The 27,127-nt window shown below is 39.5% G+C and overlaps 1 protein-coding gene and 1 long non-coding RNA gene across 10 annotated transcripts in view; both read right to left on the reverse strand.

The window, feature by feature from the left end:
• CHD2 (chromodomain helicase DNA binding protein 2) overlaps positions 1–8,854 on the reverse strand; it is a 90,404-nt gene extending 81,550 nt beyond the window's left edge. For 2 of the 5 annotated variants that reach the window (XM_059678312.1, XM_059678309.1), the window contains exons 1-2: positions 8,319–8,854; positions 7,842–7,974 (exon numbers count right to left, since the gene is read on the reverse strand). In XM_059678312.1, coding sequence (XP_059534295.1) covers positions 7,842–7,903 — 62 coding nt within the window. In that variant the 5' untranslated portion in view covers positions 7,904–7,974; positions 8,319–8,854. Of the gene's footprint in view, positions 1–4,151; positions 4,335–7,841; positions 7,975–8,318 lie in introns of those variants that run through there. The other 3 variants (XM_059678310.1, XM_059678308.1, XM_059678313.1) reach the window with 2 other exon arrangements.
• A 2,243-nt stretch (positions 8,855–11,097) lies between these two features.
• On the reverse strand, positions 11,098–25,749 carry LOC132222838 (uncharacterized). Of its 5 annotated transcripts, XR_009450314.1 has the most exons (6): positions 25,270–25,749; positions 24,609–24,684; positions 22,783–22,851; positions 22,143–22,226; positions 16,665–16,733; positions 11,098–11,471 (listed from the first exon to the last, which is right to left on the reverse strand). It is a non-coding gene; the product is annotated as an uncharacterized LOC132222838 (long non-coding RNA). The 5 variants fall into 5 exon arrangements; XR_009450312.1 differs by lacking the exon at positions 24,609–24,684 and having other exon boundaries at positions 25,270–25,736; XR_009450315.1 differs by lacking the exons at positions 24,609–24,684; positions 25,270–25,749 and adding an exon at positions 24,929–25,077.
• Between the last annotated feature and the right edge of the window lie 1,378 nt (positions 25,750–27,127).

Below are 27,127 nucleotides of genomic sequence, written 5' to 3' on the forward strand. Positions count from 1 at the left end.
CTGCACCTTGGTATTGGTTACCCAGCCTTGCACAGCCTGCAGGGAAAGGAGGCGCCTCGGCCAGGACAGCCATTACTAGCTCCCAGAAGGGGAAAGGGGATTTGTTCAGAATGAGACTGACTCCAAACAAGAGGCTGCCCCAGTACAGACAGAATCATACGCTCCATCCAGAAAAAAATAAAATAAAATAAAAAAATTCTAGGATCATATCCGAGTCACCGCACCAAAAAAAAAAAAAAAATTCTAGGAGAGGATTAACTGTAAAAGACATGCAAAGTTTCACTTAACTAAAAGCAGAGTTGCCCCCTAAAGCATCTTAACGGCCTAACCAGACCCCTGTGGGAGACCAGGACACCAGTCACCGCCCCCAGGGGACAGCCTGGCTCTCATAAAGGTGCTGAGAAGGTGTAAAAGGTGCCCTGGCTGGTTTGGCTCAGTGGACTGAGCATCGGCCTGCGGGCTGAAGGGTCCTGGGTTCGATTCCCAGTTGGGGCACATGCCAGGGTTGTGGGCTCAATCCCCAGTAGGGGGTGTGCAAGGAGGCAGCGGATCCATGATTCTCTCTCATCATTGATGTTTCTATCCCTCCCTCTCCCTTCCTCTCTGAAAATCAATTAAAAAAATAAAATAAACATATGCTCAGGTGAGGATTTTTTTTTTTAAGTGCAAAAAGCCCTAACCGGTTTGGCTGTGATTGAGCATCAGCCTGCAGACTCAAGGGTCCCAGGTTCGAGTCTGGTCAAGGGCATGTACCTTGGTTGTGGGCACATCCCCAGTGCGGAGTGTACAGGAGGCAGCTGATGGATGTTTCTCTCTCATCAATGTTTCTAACTCTCTATCCCTCTCAACTTCCTCTCTGTAAAAAAATCAATAAAATATATTTAAAAAAATAAATAAAAATAAAAAGTGCAAAAGGCTAAGAATGGAGATGAAGCATAAGGAATAAAATAACATTGCTAATCACTTGCAATTATGGAGCACTTCCTATGGACTGGGCCAGGCTCTTTGTTTAGGTACTTTATAGGCATATTTTTTAAAAATATATTTTTATTGATTTCAGAGAGGAAGGAAGAGGGAAGAGAAATAGAAACATCCATGATGAGAGAGAATCATGGATCAGCTGCCTCCTGCAAGTCCCCCACTGGGAATCGAGCCCACAACCCTGGCATGTGCCCCAACTGGGAATCGAACCCAGGACCCTTCAGTTCCCAGGCTGACGCTCTATCCACTGAGCCAAACCGGCCAGGGCTTTATAGGCATATCATTTCATCAGAATAACCTAATGAGGATCATCATCCACATTTTAGAAAAGAGCAAATTCCAAGTCCGGCAACGAAATTACTTCACTGGCCTACATTGGGGAGAAAGTTTTCAGTTCACACTGCACTGGTGCCCATGATGTACACCGAGGGAAGTTAAACGCATCACAAATGACAAGACAACTCACGAGAACTGGATCCAAAGTATAAAATCGGGACTATCCTTAGCACGATGCCTCTCCCAGGGCCCTTCTACAACACTCACCCAGGCAGACCAGGGCGACCACACCACCCCCCCACCATGGGGACTCTCCAGGAAAGAGACTTTGAACCCTTTCAGTATGAAATCCAGTCCAGAAGATGTCGATGAAATACCAAAAATGGTGTCTCCTAACCAAACGTGTTCACGGTAACATGCTACTTTGGAACTGTAAGACGTGTAGCATGGCCCGGCCGGCGTGACTCCGTGGTTGAGCTTGGGCCAGGAGGTCAGGGTTCGATTCCCGGTCTGGCACAGGCCCAGGTTACAGGCTTGATCCCCAGTGTGGGGCGTGCAGCCGATTCTCTCATATCATTGATGTTTCCTTTTCTCTCTCTCTCTCAAATCAGTAAAAATACCTTTAAAAAGAAAGAAATGTAGCATGGATGGCTTCCATACAACTCCGTTCTCCGGGATTTATTTCATAAAGCAATGCCCTGTCCCGCAAAGATAAACTACAAAGGTAGACAGCATAGGAGCTTTTCACTTGCCCTACCAATCCAAGTTCAGACTGAAGAGGCAGAAAGGTCTGAACAGACATATAAACAATGTGCTCCAACCCTGGCATTTGATGAGTCAGTTTTGCCCAGGTATAAACTTGACTTCAAAGCCCCCTCCGGCTGGGATGTAGGAGGAAATGGCTCAGCGACAACAAGCACCCAGCAGAAGTAAACCAACCCAGTTTTTTGTATTCGTATACAAAATAACGTAGGTGTTTAACAAAATAACACACTCACCTGGGTGGTCTGTGTTAATGATAAAAACAAGAGATGAAACAACAACCAAAAAACAAAAACAGTTTCTTTGCCAACATAACCCCCACCCCCTGCTTTCAAGAAAGCCAATTGAATTCTAAGGATAAAAAAAGAAAAATTTTACTGGATGTCTCCCAGAGCACTCACTCAGTTTTTTATATCAGGAACAAGTTTATTGTGCTCCGTTTTATGGGAGAAATGAGAGGAGTCTGGAAATCTCAGGTGGCCTCAGGATGAATCTCAAATGTCAGGGGATTGCTGTATGGGTGGAGGGAAGGGGGGCGGGGGCGGCATTAATTGTTAAATTGTGAGATTCAGATACTGTCAGGTGAAATGCAATAGCCTGCTAACACACTCACAACGAAAACCCTTAGTGTGCCCACCTTCCTGGGGCGACGTAATCTTTGCAAAAGGTGTTCATCTCCAAAGAGCCAAATGGCAATTTAGGAAGCGGCAGGTTTTCAAAGCAAGAGTCCAAAAGAGGGAGAGAGGAAAGCTCTAAGGACACTTTTCCAGGGCGAACAGGGGAGGAACACACAGAGAAGGTTCCAGAACCAGACCCAATAATATGCTGGTTCTTTAAAAAGATAATTCAGTGCATACAGTTCATAGATAAATTGCTATGTTATCAGCTGTATTTTAACTCACGGAGTAGCCACATCTATTCTATGGGGCAAAACATCTTCAGCAGAATAGTTTCGATCCTCGAACAGGACTGCAACGCTACTTAATTCTATCCCGTGTTTAGGGACGTTAAGGAAATACGAAAAGGAATTTAGCGAACGTGAAAATGTGACAACAAACCTCAATAAACCTTTTAAAAAACCTTTGTTCTTGTTGCTGCACGTGCACTTTTTAAGAGGTTGGAAACATCAGTGAATGATCACGTTCTACAGAATTTGTCACTGAGGCTACCAAGTGCTTTAAAATTTACTTGACCATAAGGTTTTAAAAATCACGTACAGAACCTTTGATGAGCAAGTCTGAAAACCCAGATCCACCTACATTTTCCATAAAAAATCCAAAGAATTCCGCCTACGTACCACAACGATGAGAACCTGCAAAATCTACTAGAATGAATTTTACCTTTTGTAAACTTCACTCAGAAACTTAATATACGCCCGGGGAAACATTCTACCTACACTCAGAAGGGCCACATCTCTTTTGAAGATATTTAGCTGAAAAAATTGCTGACCAATGGCCAACTACATCAAACTTCACTCCTGTCACGCTCAAAAAATGAAAAAAAATACTCCAACGACATAGGAAAAATCGTGTCGCCCGGTACAACAGAAAAACATTAATAGACTCTTGCCTTTATGCTTAAATTCATTACTCGTGCCTGTATGTCGTCATTTGGTGAACTGAGATTTATTTTTAACCAGAAATCTTTCCAAACAAGGCAGACCACGATTATCCCCGGAGTATTTTCACATTTCTCGGGACCGAATAAAAATTCCCTGAATGGGGACGGAATTAAAATTTCCTTGAGATGTTTTGCAAGATTTTGCCAAGTGATTGCAATATAAGCTAAATTTGGGAGTCACTTTTCTTTAGCACGTGTTCATCACTTTGTTTCCTAACACCTGTTTGCATAATAATGGATGCCTAATGCTCTAGTCTCTCTTCTTTTTTTTTTTTTTTTTAAAAAAATAATCTTCACCCCAGGAGCCTGCAACCGAGGCACGTGTCCCTGTCGGATTCGAACCCGGGACCCTTCAGTCCGCAGGCCGCCGCTCTACCCACTGAGCCACGCGGGCCGGGCTGCACCAGCATTCTCTCTTCTTAAGTTAACCTAATATTTACAGTTCCGTGAAAGTTCCCGATATTTTTCTACTTCACTCTATCTTGAAAGCAAATCCCTTTGCACATACTGACCTGCGCTTTTTTCCATCAAATGCCAATGCAGGGAAGGCAGGGGACCAAGAAAAAATGCACGGGGACAAGTTCAAATAATCGTCCCTTTGTTTAAGAGCCATGTGTTTGTTCGAACAGCACGGACGCCCGCTAACACGTTTCCACTGAAATAAAAATGTCTCCTCTGGCAGCGAAATGGTAACAAAATTAAACCCACTAAGCACATTGAACAGAAAAGGGGGGCGGGGAGGGGATGGGGTAACGCCCGCTGGGAGAGCAGACAAGAAAGCGGAAAACGTTCAACGCGGTCGGAAGGCTTCCTACGAGCGCCTTTTTACTTTCTCCAAAGCAAAAGCTGTTTTTCTAAAACAGGAAAACCATTCGCGGGGAAGGGCACGGGAATCGCAGCTGCAGGGTGCGGGCCGCGGGGAGGAGGGCGGACAACCGCCCGCGGCGAGGCCCTTCACGGAAGTGGCCGCCCACCGGAAAGTCCCGGCCAGAGCGCCGCTCCCTCCCCTCTCCCCTCCCGGCCTCCGCACGCCCGGCGAAGAAGCGCCCGGGCTGCGCACGCGGCCGGCGCCGCGACGTCCACGCAACTCGGCGTCGGCACGCCTGACGTCAGGAGGCGGGGCCGACGCTGTTGACCTGCTGTTACCAGGCGCGCGCTCAGCCAATCAGCTCTCGGCGCCGGCGCCGGCCGGCCTTTGAACTCGGCACGGCAACTTCCTGCTGTTTGGCGAGTACACAGTGCAATGCAGTATGTCTGTCAGCGCTGCGGCACAAAGGAACAGCCATTTTGTGACTGAGCTGGACCTGCACCAAGATGCCAGGGGCTCTCGGGGCTGCTGTCCGCGCTAAGTACCGAGACGCCTTTTATTTCGGCACCAGAGAACCAAAAGGAGGAGAGGGGAGGAGAAAGAGGGGTTTTGGTATTTCGGCTTCCAATTCGCTTTATTTGCCATCTCCTCCAAACTCCCGATCCGTGAGAATTATCAGTGTCATAAAATGGCTGCCACCGAAAAAACTGACTTTTACAGTCCACAAGCAATTGCAGTTAGCACTTCTCAACAGCCCCGGGGTTTTAGACTCGCTGCTTAGAAGCTGATTGCAAAGCAGGTGATTTTTCACCACACCCCGGCTTATCAGAATAAATCTGGTTCAAAGGCAGACGATTTGGAGATAAACTTAATAAACGGTCTCAGTTCTTAAAGATAAACTGCGAGGGCGGAGGAGCGAGCCCTGGAACACAGAACTCCGTGTGCACACACACTTCCATTCTGGTTCCCCTCGCTTCCATCCTGGGATATTAGCGAGTTACCCCACAATGTCTCTGATTTACACACGTGTGGGGTGTGCATTTCTGTGCAGGCCCACCACGGCAACTTTGTTTTAAATATGTAGAAACTTGACAGGCAGCCAATACTGTTAAGATCTTACTTCTGCAAGGGGACTTCTGACTCTAGTTCTAAAGTCACGCTATACAAAGTATATGTAACGTTATGCTTAAATATTAACTTGGAAAGAATAAGTTACATAATGGCTGGCAAGTACTGCATTATTTCCAAAAGGAGGGCACGTGCACTCAGTCCCTTCAGGTCCTCAAGTCATTCTCCAAGTTGACTTGACCCTGCAAACTTCCACCTGCCTGGCCTGCAAACGTGGTTTTTGCAGCAGACCCTGTGACACGGAAACGGGTCCTTGGTGGGGGAAATTCTGGTGGATTCAGGAACCAAGGAAGAGTTAGGGACGGCCTCCTCTACCTTAACCCACCGAAAATAAAATATAAACTCCTCCAATAGCACACCAGGGAGTCCTGGAGCTTTACAATTTGAAAAGGAAGTGATGTCATAATTATGTACATGTGTCAAGGTATTCAATGTAGGGTATCTGTCATTCAAGTAAATGTCAGTCTCCGTGGTCTCATCAAGGAGTCTCGCAAACGTTTTTGGACACTCATCAGGTACACGAGTCAAAATACACTTGACCAAGTGCATTTAAAAACACAGCCCATGCTTCTGAAGCCCCCCACTGACAGTAGGCAAGTGCAGGACAGCTTCAAAGTAGATTTCCAGGTGAAGTAAATCATTAAAAGAATAACAACACTGCTTGACTGTTTTAAATTAGAAAGCAGAGTTTGATCAAGGTTAACCACAAACCTTGCATAAGAAAGCCAACCCCCAGGTGAGACTATGCAAAATCACACCCAAGGGAGTATCCATTGTAGGTACGGAATCTTTAGTAATTTGTCAAGTATTTGTCAGGATTCCTGTTTCTTCAAGTCACTATTACTTTTCAGAAAAAAAAATCAGTGTGGGGTTAGTAGAGCAATTTTCTGTCCTAAATCTAAGGTGGGTGATTACAAGGGCATTTCAGTTCAAAAGACACAGTCCAAACTAGGTGACAACTCAATTTGCAAAAGAATGTGGAAAGGTATTTGTGAAAGCAAAGGTCAAAATACCTGAGGTCTGACGAAACAAATAAAATTGATCATTTGTAATAAACCACATTAAAAACTTTCATATTCACCATCCTGGTAGTAAAATAGCATATTATATAAGATTACAAAAGTAAAACCAAATTAGTAAGAAAAATCATATAATCAATCACATCCTTCTTAACTCCAAGATTTCAAATTCGTAACGTGCCAATTTATAAGCACACACATCCAGAAATGCATGCATGTGCTTTTAAAATTAATATACAGATCATACAAAACATCTCAGCAGTTTTATTCCTTAGTCACTAACAAGGCACTCCAGCAAATGTGAAACGAATCATGATGTGAACAGTACATGTGTAAGCTTCCGAGGATAAAGCATTCCAGGAGACACTGTTGAAATAAATCAATAAATGTAAAGCAGCTATAACTAAAGTGCCAGGATCATATACTACTCAATCTACCACCAGAAAGAGCATTGTCTGAATATAAGCATGCAAATGTGAGCCTTAAATATTTCACAAGTAAAATATACAATTTTAATCTCAGTAACAATCACAAAGCAGAAAAGAAGGACATTAAAAGAGTACTCCTGGATTTCTGGGATCAGATTTAATTTCATAAATGCAGGAACTGTAACCATCGAACTCAAGGTTTTGATAAATCCTATCAAAATGTCTTAAAATGTCCAAGGTATCAAAAGAAATAGAGAATGAAGTAAAAATGTAAACTGAGAGGCATCAGTCAAAGGGTCCTTTTTGCAAATTCGCTTTAAAATGTACATTTTTTCATTCATATAACTTTCTCAAATGTCTATTTACTATAATTTACTACCACAAGGCTGCTCTATGGCCTTCGGTTACAAGTTGGGGTATCCTAGTTTCTTCAAAGAAAAAAATTTGCCTTGTATGTAAAATGGTGCAATGCAGCAATGGCTAAACCGACAAGGTCATTTTTCTACAGCCCGAAAACCTAAAACCTGAAATTTATTGTCAGAAACACTGCAGTTTACTGAAAAGTCCCCCTCGAATAAAGGTACCTTACCTTTCGACTGCTGTAAGAGGCCTTAAGTCAACTCAACTTTCATAAATTGCTACCAAAAAATTAGGGTGTGGCATATTAGCAATCTCAAGGTCACGCTTTAAAAAACGAACCCAAATTAGTAAAATACTTAAAATCACACAGACAGCTACCCTGGCCTGTCAAGGTAAACAATGTAAGTTGAGGTTTCCCCCCCGAAAAAAAAAGAAAAAAGAAAGTTGATAGCTCCATACCTCGATGCATTGCTGTGTGGCGAACTGTCCTCCTCTTGGCTTTTGTCCTTATTTCTCATCATCTTTTAATTCTTAAATATTAAGGGGGAGGGGAAATCTGTGTTTGCTTTGAAGTCCTGTGCCCAGGTATTTACTGTTAAAAGTTGAAAGAAAGGTAAGGTCCCGGCTTCTATCGACGGTTTTATTACCAGGAACAAAGTCCTGACCATGTCACGATATTGTTATAATACAACAGCAGTTAAGCACCGAAAAAACAAAATTATTTCTAGTTTTACCTTAAAAAAAAAAAAAAAAGGCAGGACACACAGGGGGAATCATCCCTTATCAATACGGAAAGTTTCTCAAAGTAACACAGTGGATACAAATAACAAGCTCTTTATCTTATTGCGTCATCCAGGAATTTCTCCTCTTTACCGAAAATAAAGCCAACTTTCAGCTATAAATCCTTAGAATTATCACTCATGATCACGAACTTACCTGATCCATGTAGTAGGTCCAGAGCCAGAGAGTCCTAGCTAGTGGTACAAATAGATCGGGTCCCAAACCATTAAAAATAAAAAACGAAATTCTCCGTGGAAAAAAAAAACCCGAAAAATAAATAAAACAATCCTCCGATCTGTGAACGGGTCCAAAAAAAATAAAGCAACAATTAATACCGAGCCGGGTTCGGGAGGGAAAAAACCTCATTAGGAGAGCGCACAAAAATGGAGGTGCGCCATGGCTTCTAAGCTGGAAAAAACAACGACCTGGGCTCCCAGTACGGCTGCTTCTTTCCAACAAGGCACGAAAAGAAAGCCCCAAAAAGCTGCTTTTCCCCCTCAAAGGGGTTCCAATCGACCCCAGTCCGTCTCTAGGAGAGGCAGGGGGCTGCGGGGGCCCCCTGGGGCGGCCCGAAAGTTGGGGAAAGTTGCGTAAAGTGAGGCGAAGGCAGGGAGCAGAGCGCGCTCTCTCTAAGGCACAGCCGCCATCTAGAGCCTCCTTCCCAGCTCTGAGAGCTCTGCCTTTGATTGACACTCTCTACATTTACCCCACAACTCAGGTGATGTACCATAGACCCACCCCTTCATCTCCACCAAAAAAAAAAAAAAAAGAAAGAAAGAAAGAAAAAAAAGATCTTCCATCCCAGGGAGCCAGAGGACCCCACACCCCCACACCTCCCTGCCCCTCCAGACCACCCCATCAGGGGAAGGGGGGAGGGTTTCTTAACCCCCTCTGGCTCAAGCACCCTTTTTAAGCCAGACAGAAATGTAATTTGTTCCTTTTGTCTAAAGATCTGCTAAATATTTCAGTCCTTGGGCTAAAATAACTTCCTTTCTGGGCAGGAAGTGGTGTTTTATAAAGCCATTTTGAAAAAGGGATAATTCTGAGAAAATGTTAAGCTCATTTTAATATTAGTCTTTTTTAAAAATTAACCCCACCCAGGGTAAAATGGTTTCCAAATAAAAACAAAATCTCAATTTTATAGATTAAATTCAAGTTTGAATTCTTTATGAAGCCTAAAATTATCTAAAGACCAAATTAGGGGCATTTTCCATCCCAACTGGAAGAAAGGGGTACAACTCAAGAGCGCCTCCCTAGTGTTCAGTTGCATTAGCGCAAAAATTAATGCAACTCGTTTTAATTTGATAATTTCCATTTTTCTTTGTACTTTCACAAAATTCTTTAACCCATTCTATAACCTTGCAAACTTTACACCCCCTCCCCAAATCTCAAAATCACCATATATTTACTTCCCACATTGATTCAGGCAAAACCAAGTTATTCAACTCAAGAATATGGAACTACCATTGTCATATCGATGACAAATCCAAGAAACTCGACCGCCAAAACCAACACAGCACATATATCCCCAACTCTTCCCTTGTATTTCAAATCAATTTCTAAGTATGTTCAGATTTTTGACAATAGTTAATAGGTCATATCTGACAGCAAGTTATCAAAGTAATGTCACAGGTCAAATTCTCCTAAATATCAAAACCATTAACACCTATGGAAAACAAAATACTAATGCCAGAAACAAATTGTTCAACACTTTTTCTCTCAAAAAGCACCCAAGAAAATATTCACACATCAAAAAAAAGAAATCAAATCAACTTTCCCTAATCAACATTATAATCTTCCAGAACCATGTCCTTTCCTCAATGTTGATAATCACTTTCACTTTATACCCAACAAAAGCAACAAGTTGCATCTAGGTCAATGTAAAAGCCATAATCAAAACCCAGTTTCAATTCCACACTTTCTACAAAAAGTGATTTTGTACCATAATCCAAATCCAAAATTCCACTTTTGATATATACAAACCAACCACTTCAAACCATTCAATGAGAACACATACTGCACATGTACTGATAATGGATATGTATGCTATACAGTATTTGACATTAATCACAAATCACAGTATCATTAGCTATTTTCTCTCTCACACACACAAAAACACATCAAGCCGAACTTTCCATGTATAATGGGAAAATATCAACAATTGATTTGGTTTATCCAAATAAAGCCTAGCACACATTTATAAACTTAGTGTCAGTTGATTATCGATAAAATGCCAGTATTCACCTGGAAATCAAATGTCATCTGTGACATGGTGTGATTCATTTATTCTGAATTCCTAAATGTAGAGAATAAGAAAAATACAGAATATTCCTATTTTATATTTACATCACATATATTATAGACGGTATTGCCACCAAAATTTTAAGGCCTTTTATGAATATCTTAAAGGACATTCCCTTATAAATCCAACATTTCTTCCCCTAACATTAACTAGATAAGAGGCATCTGTTTTGTTCAGATGAATATTCTATCGCAAGATGTCTTATTTTCAATATTAAGAAGTGCAGATAAAAAAGACCTTTTTATCAACACAAAACTCAGAAAAATACTGTTATCACTCATCCTGAATTTTGAGACAAAATGCATTTTGTTTTAAACGTTCACTAAAATCATGTGGCAAGTTAAAGATTCTGTTATTACCTATTGACTGGTTATTTTGCAAGATATTCAAGAAGGCATAAAACGGCATTTAACCAAACGCCTATTTCTTAAAGCACAAATAAATTTCCACAACTGGTGGAAATAAATCTTAATCAACGACGTAAAATATTTTCCAACACACCATTGCCATTTTACCAGCTTTATTCAGTACACTTCACTGCTGGACAACTGTAAAGGCCCAATTGTTATTTACGGCGCACATTTAATGTAATGAGTCTTCAGCTTTAAAAAAAAAAAAGCCCAAACTGAGAAATTTTAAAGTGTTAGAAATTTTATTAAAATTAACATTTCACAAGGTCATATTCATACAGATCAAATTGAAAAAAATTCCAGACATACAAACTATCATCTCTGTTAACGTGCCATCTTTCATCTCCAAATGTCAAAAATGGGCTTGTTTAATGATACAAAAAGTCTTTGGAAAGTCAAATTCACTGTCCATCTGTGTTGGGTAAGAAACCTATTGTCTTCATTCATTTCATGAAATCCATGTTAAATGAACCCTGTCTTGGTTGTGTATTATCACAGCACTCTTGTATTAATCCATTTTCCTCTATTCCCCATAGTGGACTGCCATCTTGATTTCTCAGCGGTAGGGTCCATTTGAGACGCTTCAAGCTGTGGGTGCTTGATGAAAACATTAAAAGAAAAAACGCTGTTGGAATACCTTCAAACAGAGAACAACCACCCACCTTGAAGACACTCTTACCATACACAAAGCTTTAATTTTGTAACAGCTTTAAACTATGAAACTGTCTTATTTAAAGTTGTATGTACTACACACAACTTGTCAATGAGAGAATCCAAGACTGCACACAAGTAACAAAGTTTTTTTACTATCACAGATACACATGTAACCATAAAAAAAGCAGCAGTAACCTGGCCAGCTTAGCTCAGTGGTTAAGCATGAACCAGGTCATGGTTCAATTCCAAATCAGGGCACATGCCCAGGTTGTGGCTTCAACCTCATTGGGGGGGCGCGTACAGAAGGCAGCCAATGATTCTCTCTCATCACTGATGTTTCTATTTCTCTCTCCCTCTCCCTTCCTCTCTAAAATAAAAAAAAATTTTTTTTCAAAAAGTAGCAGTAAAGAGATAAATCTTTACTAGTTAAATGTGATACTGTTTTAGTGTTTGTAGAAGACAAAAATTTAAATTCAAAAATCCTGGAAAGCTAAATTACAGCAACACTATGGATTTTAAATCTCAATGAAGAACTTTCCAATATTCTTCTTCAAAAGAAAACAAAACACACACACACACACACACACACACTAATTATGTAAAAGAATCCTAAGGAATAAAAGAAACCAAAGCAGTGGATCAATCATAGCATAGTTTTCCAGTTAACAGATATTAATTTTGCTTAGAATATCGCAAATAGACAACAAAAATGCCACTATCTTTAGCTACATATCTGAGAATGCTGGAAATATGTAGCCACTAGGGGGAAAAAAGATAAAAAAGGCAAAGTGTCAGCTTGGCTTATTTGATATTTGCCATTAAATGCTATAAGATTGCAAATTATATACAAATAAAATACTCCCACTGCCAAAATATCAAATGTTTCTCAGAGAATGACAAATACATTACTTAACTACTTTGAATTAAAGGGATAAGTGGGAAGCCAAGTGATTTTAACGTTAAATAAATAATCCTGATGAATCAGGATCCACATAATTGCAAATATAAGTTTTAGCCCTGGTCTTCTCTGTAAATTATGCAGCTCTCAAACTAAATTTATAAAGTCTGGGTGACTGACTAAGAGGTTATTAAGTATAATAGCATTTTTGCTCATTAGGTAGTTAATACCTTGTATCCTAAACTATAATTAAAATTTGTTGTCTACTATCTATAATAATCTATAATAATAAAAGTGTAATATGCTAATTAGACCAGATGTCCTTCCGGGTGGATGAACCGGAGCCACTTGCACAAATTTTGTGCATCGGGCCTCTAGTATACAATAAAAAATCTACTTAACTATTTGGTTAACCAAGAAACACTACCATCCATATTTTTTAAAAAACTAAAAATGAGTGTCACAAAATCAGTAATAAACAAAAGTATTTCTCCTTAATTATTTTGCCGATTTCTCTCCAGCCTGAAACTCATTCATTCCCCACATCAGTAAAATATCTTCCATTTGAACTGTTCATTCCTTTAAGTTAAGGGATATACACTTCTATATAGAACTATAGAAATAAAAATACCTTCATTCTTCTTGCAGAGTTCATTATAAAACTATTTTCCCCCAATCTCTATTGTTTTGGTGCAAAATCAAGCTCTAAATGAAGTTGGGGCAGTAAATACTATTATGATGAACAATGAAACTAAAGCATTGATATCAAGTTACAATCATTTACATGTCTATAGGTGCAATTTATTCAATTTAGTACATGAAATGATAAATCAATGCTCTATTTTCTTCTGCCACAGAGTAAGAGGTAAATTTATCCAGGACTTTATATAAAAGCCCATTATTCTTTAAATTAAAAAAAAAACAAACCTAATGAGATTAAAAGCATTCCAAAATTACTCAAAATCACTAGCTTGTGTAATAAAAATAAAATAGAAAAAACTTAATATACTGGTCATTCTGTCACATATGATGTCATATATTTAATATAGTAAAAAAAGGGGGAGGGGGGCTGGGAATTGAAAAAAAAAATGCTAAAAGAGAAAGGAGATACTTCCATAACATTAAAAACCAGGATCAATCTGTACTCCTTGAAGTCAATCAAAAGCCAAAAGTAAGAATCTTATTAATATAAGTAAAAGTGCTCAGTCAAGCATAAAAGCATCTAAAAGTAGGGGATTTAGGAGTAAGCCATTAATTTTCATGGAATTCCAAATTCTTACAAAACCTAAAATTGCTAGTAAGCAAAATTACATTAAAAATTAAAAAGAAAGCAGGCATGAGTTATTTGAGCCTAGAAATATTCTTGATAACAAAATCCAGTTCATTTGTGAAGGAGTAACAGCAGTACCTACCTCATGTAGCAGCAGTAAGGCTTAAATGAGATAGTATCTGTATAGCATTTATATTACCTGGCATATATAAAGACCTCAATAAATGTTAGCTTTTACTCTGATATACCACGATAATCACAGTACTTGGGGACCTACAAACCTTACTAAATTCATATAACTTATAATCCAACAGTAATGAAATCTCTGAAGAATCCATAGAATCATGGAGTTAATTACTTAAAACACTTTCTGCTTTAAAAAGACTATTTAGTCTTGCACTAAAATAACATCAGTACAAAAAAACTGAGTTTTGATATCAAAGCCCTACTACTCTACGTCTCTCCAATAACGTGCAAATGGCTGTAGACATACTGGAGAGATGATGGTCTGATTTAGAATAACATCATCAAAGAGACCCAGATCTTTTGTTTAGTTCACATAAAAGGTAAGCTTCAAGCTCATACTATGGAAAGTTAGACGTTTCCACTATGATGTTCACTAGTTTATGTCTTCTTTTTATGGAAAATTGCTTGTTCTAAATTAAATCCCACAAGCGAAGGTAAAGACTACTATGTTAAGAGAGTAGGAAGTAATTGCTACCTCTTAAAATTCGCCAATCCTGTAGATAAAAAAAAAAAAAAAAAAACCCATAAAATTAAGGAGATCTTCTGTTTCAATTCTGATCCAGCAAATTTGTTTCAAAAACAGAGACACTGTAATATAAAGTATTGTTAACTCAAATGCAAGTAAATGGTTCATTACAGAATTGAGTTTATGAGATGTTCCCCCAAAAGAAGTAATCTCCTTATCTCTACTTCCCAACAAACCCCAATTTTTCATCTCAATAGAAATGTGGGGTACAGGAAGAAATACAAAGACAAAGAAGTGATTAATGGTTCTTAAATTTTAAAAACGGGACTCTAATAATGCCACAATTTACTAAATCATCTTAAAACTGGAACACTTATTGCAAAATCAAAGGAATAGATGGATATAAAATTATCCAGAACAGGAATGTATTTCCCGTCGTGTAATTAATTAATGTTTTGTCTTGGTGCTTATGGCTTGATTTCAATATTCTTTGTATTGGTCTTTAATTTGAAAACATTTAATAGAAAACTCACATATTTTGTCTCACTACCCAGTAAGAGCTCAAATCCTTTATAGGATTACAGTATATTAACAAGTCCGGGTCTTGCCCTAGCAGGTTTGGCTCAGTGGGTAGAGCATCAGCCTGGGGACTGACACTCTATCAAGAAGGGTCCTGGGTTCGGTTCTAGTCAAGGACCCATGTCTGGCTTTCGGGCTCCATCCCCAGTAGGGGGCATGCAGAAGGCAGCCGATCCATGATCCTCTCATCATTGGTGTTTCTCTCTCTCTCCCTCTCCCTTCCTCTCTAAAATCAATAAAATTAAAGAAATTATAAAATAAAAAGTCTGGGTCTTAATAAACTAAGTACAAAATGATCTGAGAAAGACTAGCCAACTGTTAATTATGATAACTTAATCATCTTAAAGGTCTTGTCATCAAATGAAATCTTGCCCTTTGCCCCTATAAGTTTAATAGTCAACTACACCTGCTTAAGAGATTGAGACTTGTAGTTTCTTGTCAATTTTAATTGTTACTGAGTCCAAGGTTTTAGCTTTCAGGCACATTGAAAAAATAAAGTATTAAAACTAATGTTTCAATAATGAATTTCAGTTTGGTTTTTTATTAGACCCAAAACACTACTTGATAAATGTTTAATGGACACTATATATAATAATAAATCAACAAGTATTTATTGAGCATCCACTATATGCCAGGCAATATCTCTTCAAAATATTTGATAAGACAAGGTCAATAATTGTACTATATTAGAAAAGTTTTCATCTCTGCCCACACCACTCCCATCAAAAAAAAACAAAAAAAACCACACATTATTTTGCAGGCCTTAATGGCCACTTATACAATGGAAGTTGAAATAGTAATTAGAATAAAAAATTATCTAGAATCTAATTTCCAAATGTGATTAAAAAATAAGTGTCTTTAACAAACAGCTAGTATGTAATTATCATATGTAAAATTTTTGCAGTAATAAATAAATCCTTTTGAGAATTCATCCAAATTTCTTTACACAGTTTTACCACTAATTCTTACCCACTATTTCTCAGGTTGGGAATTTGAAAAACTACTCCATAGTAATTGTTACCAAGTCATTTAATATCAGAGCATAACCCCACTGTCAGAAGAAATTATTATTAGGCTTTCAAAAAAGGGAAGTTCAGAATTACTTAATTTATTAGCATGACTATACTAACATCCATTAAAAAGTATGTTCTATTACCAAAAGGAAAACCAAGGGCTTCTGATTTCTACATACGTAGGGTCAAGTTGACAATCAAGATGGATCTAGGACAAGACAGTAACTCTTTTAGGGTTTGTGACCATTAACTACAACTATTCTCAACTCTGCAGTTGTAGTGGGAAAGCAGACACAGATAATGTATAAATGAAAGAGCAGAGCTATGTTCCAATAAAACTTTATTTTTAAAAAATTGGGGGAGTTTACCAACACCCAGATCTAAGGTGGTTAGAAGCATGTTCAACTATGGGTTTCTGTGCATTGTACCTCTTGCCTCAGTTTAATTGAAGAAAGTAGGAAATAATAAGTTAGAATAAGTTAATAAGCAAAATTGAAATAATAAACTTCACACACATCTAACCATGCTGGTTTTATTTTTTTTGTGTTGCTCTGAGCTTCACTAAATCCCTATGTATTTTTACAATTCTGACTCAGGTACTCAAAATTTCCAAAGTCATATTTAAAATTAAAACAGGAAAAAGATGTAAATTGAGTAAACTTACTAAATGCTTCCACCAACATCTATTACGTTGTACAGGCCCTTTAGAGATTCAGTCTCAGGATTCACATTTCTGCAGAAAATAAAAAGAATATAATTTTATGCGTAGAAAAAAATAAAAATAGTATTAATATGCCAGGATTTATTCAGAAACATCTTGTAAGGATCACTCGCCAAAAGCCCAAGACACGTGTATGTATATAAACAAGTAGAAGATAAAAAGTTTTACTGCAGAGGATCTTAAATTTGGCTGTACAGGAGACTCACCTGTAAAATGAGTTACTATAAAACAAGTGAATGTCTAAATCTCAGTCCCCAAGAGCTCCCCCAGGTAGATTGAATGGATAGCAAGAGTTGAGACCCAGCTGTTTAGCAGAGCCAACATCACTACTTAATAGTACAAAATTATTTCATCTTCTGGTCTCTCATTTGTCTACATTTATAAGTTCTAAAGGAAAACTTGCATTACCTACGTACAAGGTCTTGTTTTCTCACTTTATATATTGTCACTAGAGGCCCAGTGCATAGGATTCATGCAATGGTGGGGGGGCGTGGCTTGCGGGGATTGGCCCACTGTGAGAGCGCTGCTCACCCCGGTCAGCTGAGCAGCACTCCCATTGTGGGAGCGCACTGACCCCCAGGGGGCAGCTCCTGCGTTGAGCATCTGCCCCCTGTTGGTCATTGCGTGTCATAATGAGCGGTCGACGGGTCATTCCACTATTTGGTCACTGGGCTTGTATTATACAGGATATTGTTTTAAATGATCACATACACTATTCTAAGGTAAAGTGTTGGAAAGGAATCCTTAGGCACAATTTCAAACTATTTTTACTAATTGTACTGATCTACTCAACTCAAATCCTTTCTAAAATATATACTTGATTAACAAAGATCATATCCATGCTTTTCACTAGTTAAGATTATCATAAAGTAAACATGGAAGAGTTGTTTCCTATATCTCAAATATCTTCTGAATATAGGTTAAATACTATTTTAAGTCACTCCTGCTCCAAAGCATGTTTATAATAATCTCAATATGTTGACCTACCCAAGAAAAGCTGTTTAGAAGTTCAGCATCAAAGTATGGCAATTGAAAAATTTTTAGAAAGCCAAAGCACTGTTTAGGATTTAGGTTAAACTTAGCTACCCAAATGTTTTTCCAGGCTATGATTTCAAATTTTCAAATTATAAAGCAAGCTCCTGATTTTCTTTACCAAGTCTAAATTCCTTTAGTCATTTTGACTAATCAATCAATACAGCAAAAATTGGCTTCAAAATTACCTCTAAAAGTAAGGTGCCAAAAAAAATCCTCCCACGGGTAACAAAGCAATTTATAAGAAACAGAATTATTTATTTTAAGCTTCCAATTTATTCAGACTTTATAAGAGAGGATTTTCTGAATAAAGACAAAATTTAAATCATCCAAGTAAAATAAACTTATATAACCCCTAAGAGAAGGGTGTAACTGGTTTAAGGACTACTGGTGAAAGAAATGTCCCATTGGTCTGATAATGTGCTTGTACAAAAAGCTACCTACCAATGTAAGAATGTACCTCTGGGTTTAGCCTCCACCAAATATAGAAAAGGACTTTGTGCTAACACAAATATAATCTATTATACTGGCTCCTTCCCAAAATTTACCAAGTAGTGCTTTGCGCCGTCCTTTGAAAGGGAAGCAGCCAAGGTCCGCTTAAGCAGACGATACAAGTCGGTAATTTTGCTCATGCTCCTACCTATCTTTAATATTTTGCAGTACTATAGATTCTCATTGAATATGAAATTATAGGTGCCATGTAAATAACCATTTTGCTAGCTGGGCCTTTTATAATAAAAGGCAAAGACAGTTTTAGTCAAGTCGTACATTATCATCATTAGTCCATTTGTGCTTTTCTTATAATATTTGTCACCTTTTAAAACCCTTCAAGCAATTTTTAACATTTAAACTAAGAATAAGATCAGAGAACACTATGAAATATAAAATGTCTTCCACAAAAATAAGGTAGTGATAGTCATTAGAAAACGGCCACAAGACAACTCACAAACCATTAAAATGTTAAGCAAAATATCTAACATGATAGTCTAAACTAAAATTCTTATGATTACTATATAGTACACATATATAATTCATTGTTTGGAAAATATTTCATTTCATATAAATAGCTTAGCTTCAAAAGCTAAGATTGTTTTTCAAGAAACAAGACTATTTAGCTTTACACTATGTTTAAATCAACTATCAAATTGTTGTAAGAAAACATGCTACTTAATTCTATGTAAAAATAATCATTTAAATTTTAATGGTTAATTTACACTCAGAAGTAACAGCCAAAATGAAAATCAAAAGTTTGAACTAAGCCACTCAATCTGTAAAGGAAAGGTAGCTGGTAAAACAATGATATCTAAATATAGAAATTTCTTAAGTTAATTATGCCAGGTATTATCATTGATAATCCCAATGGTCAGCTGCAAATGTTTCATTAGATACAATAAGCTTTTTTTAATGTAAAGAGGGAAGGAAGGAGCGAGGAGAGAGGGAGCGAGAAAGAGGGAAAGAGAGAGAAAGAGAAAGAGAGAGAGAGGAAGAGAGAGAGAGAGAAATATCGATTTGTCGTCCCACTTATTTATGCATTTGTTGACTGCTTTCTGTATGTGTCCTGTCGGGAAATCGAACCTGAAACTGGCTATTGGAACAGTGCTCTAATCAACTGAACTACCCGACCAGGGCCTAAAGTTTAAATGTATTTAATCAAATAATTATTTTCAAAACTCCAAATAATGCTTTTTACTACAGCATTCTAAATCTTAATTGTTTAAAAACAAATTAAGATCGATTTTCCAATTTCTTCATATATATACTGTTTATTAATATCTGGAAATTCCTAAAAATAAGAATGCCGGTTACGCGATTGCACGGGTCTCGTCTTACTCAAACAGTTTCACCACAGAACTACATGATTTGCGATGCAAAAATTATAAAAACTATTCTCCACTTTTTGTAAGAGAAATAGACACTTCTATTATTTTTATAGCAGAATTTGGTACTTTGTACTAAAAGTAGGAGACTAAGGTGTACACTGAATAAAATGTCAACATTATAGGGCTAATTTACATTAGAGGCTGGGTCTCTTGATTGCTGAATCTCAGTTGTATTTTCCACTGTATCACACACCTCTACCTTTCATTAATAAAGAAGATAGAGATGTCCTCAAATTATCTTTTGCCCCTTATGCTATGCCTCCCAACAAAGAATTAAAACAGACAGGAGAAAGAGTAAATTCATTGGTTGTCCCAGTCCCGGTATCTTAACAATTAAGAAACTGAGAAACAGTAAATTAACCTTGAAAAAATGTTTATATTCAAAATGATCTATTTCACATAATCTAGCCTCTAAATGTTGTGCCATGGCTTAAAAAACAGTATAATTAACTACGAGCATGGCTTCTTTCATTTCTGTGGAATTTCAGATAATTTTTTAAACAGCTATTATTTACCATGATAACAAACGCAAATCCAACCTAATCACCAACTTGATCGGGTGATTTTGGATTCAAGAATTGGTTAAAAATGCTCATTTAAAAGTAAATATTTAACATTTACTACTTTGATCTGCTAAGCAGAAAATAGCATTTAACTAAGTAATTTACTTTCTTAATGAAATATAGTAATTTAAAATAATAGTACCTACATTTATATTTGTCTTCATGTGTCCATTATTCTTGTCCATCAAACTTATTATTGCCCATTATACAACCTTGGTTCAAACCCCAAATAACGAAACAATGAATATAAGCACTATCATGAAGTTCAGGTGAAGTACATGAAAACCTTAAAATGTGATCTATTATAATCCTGTCTCTTGTTGGTGATAAAGGAAGCGTTGTATTCCATTAGACGAGTAGAAATTACTACATCATTTAGATTTTTCTATAAATACTAAAAAAATAAAAATCTTCATTTAACATTCCTAACCTTAAACCATTCATTTATTTATGGGTTAAATTAACACCTTTGGTAGGCCACTATAAATTTATTGCCATGTTATACTTAACCTATGTCACACTTCACATGTTTGTGTCTTAAGAGGCCCAATTCTCAAATTTTGTAAGTGCCAACCACATATGAATTACAATAATTTGCATAGAGCAAACTAACATCGGCATTTGTATTAAAGAAGCTTGGGGTAGGTAGCTCCAGCTGATTTGGCTCAGTAGATGGAGTGTAGGCCTGTGGACTGAAGGGTCCCGGGTTCGATTCCAGTCAGGGCACATGCCTGGGTTGTGGGCTCAATCCCCAGTAGGGGGCGTGCAGGAGGCAGACCATCAATGATTCTCTTTCATCATTGATGTTTCTATCTCTTTCTCCCTCTCCCTTCCTCTCTGAAATCAATAAAAATAAATAAAAGCTGTTGAGCAAAATATGTTACTAAAAAAACAAGAAGACGCTTGGGGTAAAAGATGTTTTGATTATTTTGCGTGGCGCGTTTTGTCTTGCAAACACTAGTTAAAGGTGTAACATACCATTTTCTTTCACGTATGATAAACACAAATTTGATCAAATTGCAAAGGACTGGAGAGGAAAAATTAAACTAAAGCAAAGGCAATAAAAATATTATCTTTATCACTTATTTGAAAAATAGAATAAGCAAACACCAAAAGATAAAAAGATTTTCCACATAAATGTCAAGGACAAAGGTAAATTTGCCCTTATATTAACTAATAGTTATTTGGGTATTCTTAACATTCCCCAAGATATTACTATATTTTCTGTCAAATCCTTACTAATCTCAACTTGAGATTAATTTTCACATTCAGTATTAACTTATGAATAAAGAATATTTTTTGAAAATTATCAGTGGACACGTTTTTTCACTCACATATCTAGTTTTAGGATGTAAAATTATTGTATGCTTATTGAAAATTACTTCTTCCTTTTACGACTTAAAAATAATTATTAAGTTACGGAGGTCTCTATAGATGCTTTATTCTAGTTTTCCGTAAAATAAGTCATTTTTGTACGTTTGAAAACTCAGGAAAATGGGTAAAGCGACTAAAATCCATTAAGTAGCAACTAGAATATGGAATTCGATTTCGTTTCGGAAACATAGTTCTTTTAAGAATCCCAAGATCTGCAAATGCAAAATTCTAGACTAGACCATTTCTAAAACGTGATCAGTATCATCAAAAGGAATATACACTTAAGATCGTAAAGATAATTTCGATGATTCAACTCCTGATTTATCCTGGAGCACCATTTTATTGGAAAGTACTTAATGTCTTTCTGTTCTGATAGAAACTACATGTGTCAACTGTTTCAATGTTAATACAAAAAAGCTTTGATACAAAGAAATGGCATTTGATGGGCTTTTTCTCATCTTTTCAAGATAAACAGTCTGTCGTTTGTTTCATTGACAAAATTTACTGATATTTTCCTACTCAAATTGTGGTAGGCACTAAATTTCAGATGGTGGGTAAAAACATTTACTTACTTGCTATATAAAATACAGACTTCTGCAAAGATTTCCTTTATCCTCAGATATAAAACTCCATGGTCTCTGTCTTCAAAACGGTTTCTTTTGGGGGAAAAAGAAATATTCTAAGCAATTTATTGATTTAACAACCAACAGCAAGTAGGGAGAAGTGTTTTAAAACTTTTCATTATGTAAAAGAAACAAAAACTAAAATCTATGCTCTCAACAGTTGATTTTTAAAATGTTCTTCCCTAAAATCTATGAGTAGAAATAATAACTAGCTCAAATTTTCCAATAACTTCATTTATTTACATGTTTAAAAGATTAAAACTGTTTGCAGTGTATTAGAGACCTAAAAAGAGAAAGTCTATCTTTGGTTCATGGTTTTCCTCAAAATATAGTCTTTTTTTGTTCCCAAAATTAAACAAAGGCGTAAAGGACCTTTCAGTGTTTCAAACTATATACGGCTGAGTTACAACAGCTATGCATATATACTTTCTATCCCATGAAAAGATTTAAAAGCTTGGTAAAATTATTCCTGATATTTACTCATATTCATAATCACTACTTGCTGGAAATATAAATTCTCAAAAGAACAAAAACAAAACCTAATAAGCTTATTTTTATGTCAAAGTAATAAAAATTTACCCACTCTTACCTCAAATAAAAGAGCTGTATCTGTTCAGAACCATCATCAACCAAATTTTATTTTAATCTTGTAAGTTACCTTAAAAAAAAAAAAAAAAAAGGAAGATATCAATGTTTTGATTTTTAAACATTTCTTGGCCTAAGTTTCAGTATGATGAAACAATGAGAAGGAAATACTCAATAATCTATGGGTAAATGTAAGAGACAGCTCATCACACACTACCTGTACATTTTAGGTCGCAGTTATTTCTTATCTTAACATCTATCAGTCTTTGCTTTCCTCACCTTTTGGTTGCATAGACTAATACTTGTGACTAAGGCATTGAAATAAAAAAAAATGCAGAAGATTTACATCTTTGGACAGATTTAAGACTATGCCCTTGTTTTTATCTTTCCTCTTTTGATGACAGGCAATACCAAAAAAAAAGGGGGGGGGGAGTTAACCATTTTCAAAGACTCAAATATTAACATTTCCCTTCCTATCGAAGAATGCCTTTAAAAATTATGAGTAATTGAAAATTTACTCTTCTAAGAGAAATTAGTGAAGTTTAAAATGGCCACTGGTTATTTTAAATTTTAAATTACAAGTTATTTGATCTCACCAAGTGGGATACTAGCTTTGTCTTTTAAGCAACTTTCAAACATGTAGTAACTAGGACATTTATTCAATTTCAAACCAGGGTCTTTAACACTTACAGTCTCCCCTGCCCCCATTACTCTTGTAAAAAGATCTGATGAGGTAGAAAACGCCGGCAATTATTTTGCATTTCTCTATTCAGAGGGATTCTGAGATACCAGATTCAGAATATTCATTTAAGATCACTTCCAGCATCCAAAAATTTCAAAAAGGTCAACTTGAAAAAACAAACAAAAACAAAACTGGTACCTAAACAACAGAGCCTGTAAAATCAAGATATGCGCAACTGAGGTAACATGTAGCACGAGATGCATGCTATTCGGAAATAAAACCATTTTACCGACAAAAATACCTTCCGAAATGCGGTCGATCACAGCAGTTATCTTTGATCTTAGAAGGACTGGGTAAACTTGAGTAATTTACCAACAGCCTTTTTAGGCAAAAATCTGCACTTTACAGCACCCATCCCGCAGAATGGAGACAAATATATTCCAAAAACACACAAAGGTTTTCTGCACTGGCGGTCTGTTGCAAACCGAAAACTTAAATTCCCTCCCCAACGTTAGTCCCAAGTGCACAGGCGGAGGACTGCAGCATTTCTGAAACCGACACCTCTTAAAAAATACTGTTCGTGGTAAGACCATCTAGATGTTCGTGCAAGCAACAAATATGGCTCCTCTGCTCCGTCCATTTCCAGAGAGCAAGCCTACTTTAATATTTACACTGCGAGAAAGTAACTCCAAACGGAGATCTGGGGAGGGAGCCGATTAGCCCTTTGTAAAAGTTTTGTCGACCACGGCTTGGGACGATACGGATGATGATGATTTTTTTTAAAAAAAAAAACGTAAAATGACGAACTGAAACTTTTAAAAGTCTAGGAGCAAGGCTCAAGTGCGTTCCAACATGCAGGTGCGATCAGTTTGCAGATAACGGCTCCTGATGACCTTTTTTTTTAAAAAAAGAAAAAGTACCGAAACGGGTGTATTTAATCACCACCCAAATATCCAAAAGCCGAAGCAACTCGGCAAATGCCACTTATTATGAACCAGACGTCATCGCCCTGGCCCCAGCATTCAAATCTATTCCCATTAAACCGCCCTGACATGACAGTAAACTTGTCTTTCCCATTTTTATTTTTTTTTGAAATGCCAGACGCACTCCTCCCTCCTCCTCCAACTTGCATTTTTTAAAAAGACAACCTTCACGTCATCAAGGTTTTCCAGGGGCGGCAAGTCCCTTCTCCCCGGTGATCCCCGCAGCCGTTTTCAACATCGGCTTTGAAAGAGTTAAGAGCCAACACCCAAAAGGGGAAAAGAAAAAAAAAATAAGAGAAAAAAAAAAACAACAAGTTTTATTTTTTTTTTCTTTCAACGTAGCCCGGATTCCATTGTTCTTTTAAACTCGATCGCTCAAGATGAGTTCCCATCTTACCGGAAAGAGGTGGGGGGAAAAAAGCTCCCCCGTAGGAGAACCCGAAAAAAGGGTCCTTTTACCCCAAACATCAAAAGAACTCACCCACCGGAACGGAAACGGGTTCCGCGGTCCTCGCTCGGTCCCCTCCGGGCTCCCGCCTACGGGGACCCGCCGCCGCCGCCCCTTTCCCGGCGGGGCCCGGTCCGGGCAGCGGGGCCGCCCCCCGCCCGCCGCAGGGTCTGCAACGGGGTCCCCGGCACCCCCGCACCCCCGGGCCCGGCGGCGCTGCCCGCTCGGGGGCCAGCCTCCGACGCCGGCAGGGTTTGCAGGCAGCCGGCCGCGAGGCCCAGCCCGCCACCCCCCACCCCTCCTGCTCGCACGTTCAAGGACATTTCGCTTTTCCTCCCAAGGACAAAGGACAATAAAGGGGGCCGGGGAGCTACTTACCGGGTCCGAGCGCAGCCGCCGGCGCCTCGAAGTCGCCCGCACGCGATGCCCGCGCAGGGCCTGGCGCCCGCGCCGCGTCGAGCCGCCGGGACCCCGGGGAGCCTCCGCGGCCGCTGCCGCAGCGGCACTTGGGGCGTTGCGGGCCCCGGCCGTTCCGGGCGCCTCTGCCGCGGAGATCCGACCCCCCGGCGCTCGGCCGATCTCGTCTCGGCCGCGGCCGCTTCGCCCCCCGCGAGGCCTGCGGGCCGCCCGGGCGCAGCTCCCCGCCAGCCGGCGGGTCCCGCGGCCGCGGCGGAACGCCTGACAGCTCGGGGTGCTGCTGCCTCTCCGGCCATCTTGTGCCGTGTGTGTGTGGTGTCTCTCTCCCGTCTCCTCTCTCAGCTTTACTCCCTCCTCCTCCTCCCCCCGCCCCACACACCACACAACATGGCCTCTTCGCTGCGGCGGCGGCTGCGGCGGCGGCAGCAGCTCCGCGGCGTTGCTGCCCGCTCCCCGCCTCCCGCCCGCAGCCCCAGATCCCAGCGCGCACGCGCGCCGCCGCCCGCCCACCGCGGCCATTGGCTCAGCCCGCTTCCTGGCACGCCTCCCTTCTCTCCCGAGCGTCCTCACGCACGCTCGCAGGCGTCTCTCTTCCCCTTAACAACAACTGCCTCAATACTATTGGTGAGTTCTGACCCCGCCCCCTTCCACTTTCCCCACGCCGATAGGCTGGCCTTCGTGTCATTCACCTCCGTAGGGGTTTATGATTTTCAGAAGCGGCCGAGGCCCGCGATTGGCGGGTGAGGAAACCTTTGGTTGGAAACAGTTGCTCTGCGCCCCGCAGTGCGGACCCCTCAGGGCTGACTTGGGGGGGCTTCCTAGCGCCGGTGTCCGGGCCAGAATTACTGGTACAGTGACCTGGAGATAAGGCCTTCGCTTCTGGAAAAAGCTCAGGAGTCGGTGCTTCTGAATTCAGGTTTTTGCATTCTTTTTTTTTTTTTATGAAATGGAAAAATGACTGACAGTTTGACGAGCAAACACGACGACGCAGGTTCCTAGCCCTCAGGAGAGCAGCCATATCTCCTCGGCGATAGATAGGCCTCGAGATTTTTCTCCTAAACAACCAGGCCGTCGTCCTTCCGGGTCCCGTCTGACTGGAGATGCGGGAACCTGAGGGCGCGCGCGCTTCCGGTGGCCCATTCAGGGGAGCCCGCCTGCTGGTGTGTCCTGGGCCCCCCATCGTCCTCCTGGGCCCGAGGCCGCCCCGGAGAGTCCAGGGCGGTATTTGTTACCTGGGCGATGGGGGCCTCAATGATCGCGGTCTGTTCTGCCCCAGAGTTTGTTCCTTTAAGCACATCTCCCCTTTTTTCATTAATTCTTGGACCTGGAAGTGCCTCTAGGCCAGCGGTTCTCAACCTGTGGGTCGCGACCCCTTTGGCGGTCGAACGCCCCTTTCACAGGAGTCGCCTAAGCCCGTCCTGCATACCAGATATTTACGTGACGATTCGTCACAGTCGCAACATGACAGTTAGGAAGTAGCCACGAAAATAATGTTATGGTTGGGTCACAACATGGGGAACTGTATTTAAAGGGCCAAAAGGTTGAGAACCACTGCTCTAGGCAAACCACTGGAATAACTGAAAACCTACACTTTCCTCTGAATTCAATGGGAAAAGAAAAAGAGGGGATTCTCTCTCTCTCTCTCACCCACTGTTAGCATTTTCAGAAATCTTGCTCCTTTTGGCAAGGGACCTGGAGTAAAGGAAAGGCACCCCAGCTTTTGACAGATTTTTTTTGGGGGGGAGGGGTCTTGAGGCTAGAGGCGTGGCTTCTTCAGTTCTCCCCAGACCCTACACCTGGGTGAAAATCGGAGGATGTG

The sequence above is a fragment of the Myotis daubentonii genome, chromosome 21 (genome assembly GCF_963259705.1).
Source record: "Myotis daubentonii chromosome 21, mMyoDau2.1, whole genome shotgun sequence".
Taxonomy (NCBI): domain Eukaryota; kingdom Metazoa; phylum Chordata; class Mammalia; order Chiroptera; family Vespertilionidae; genus Myotis; species Myotis daubentonii.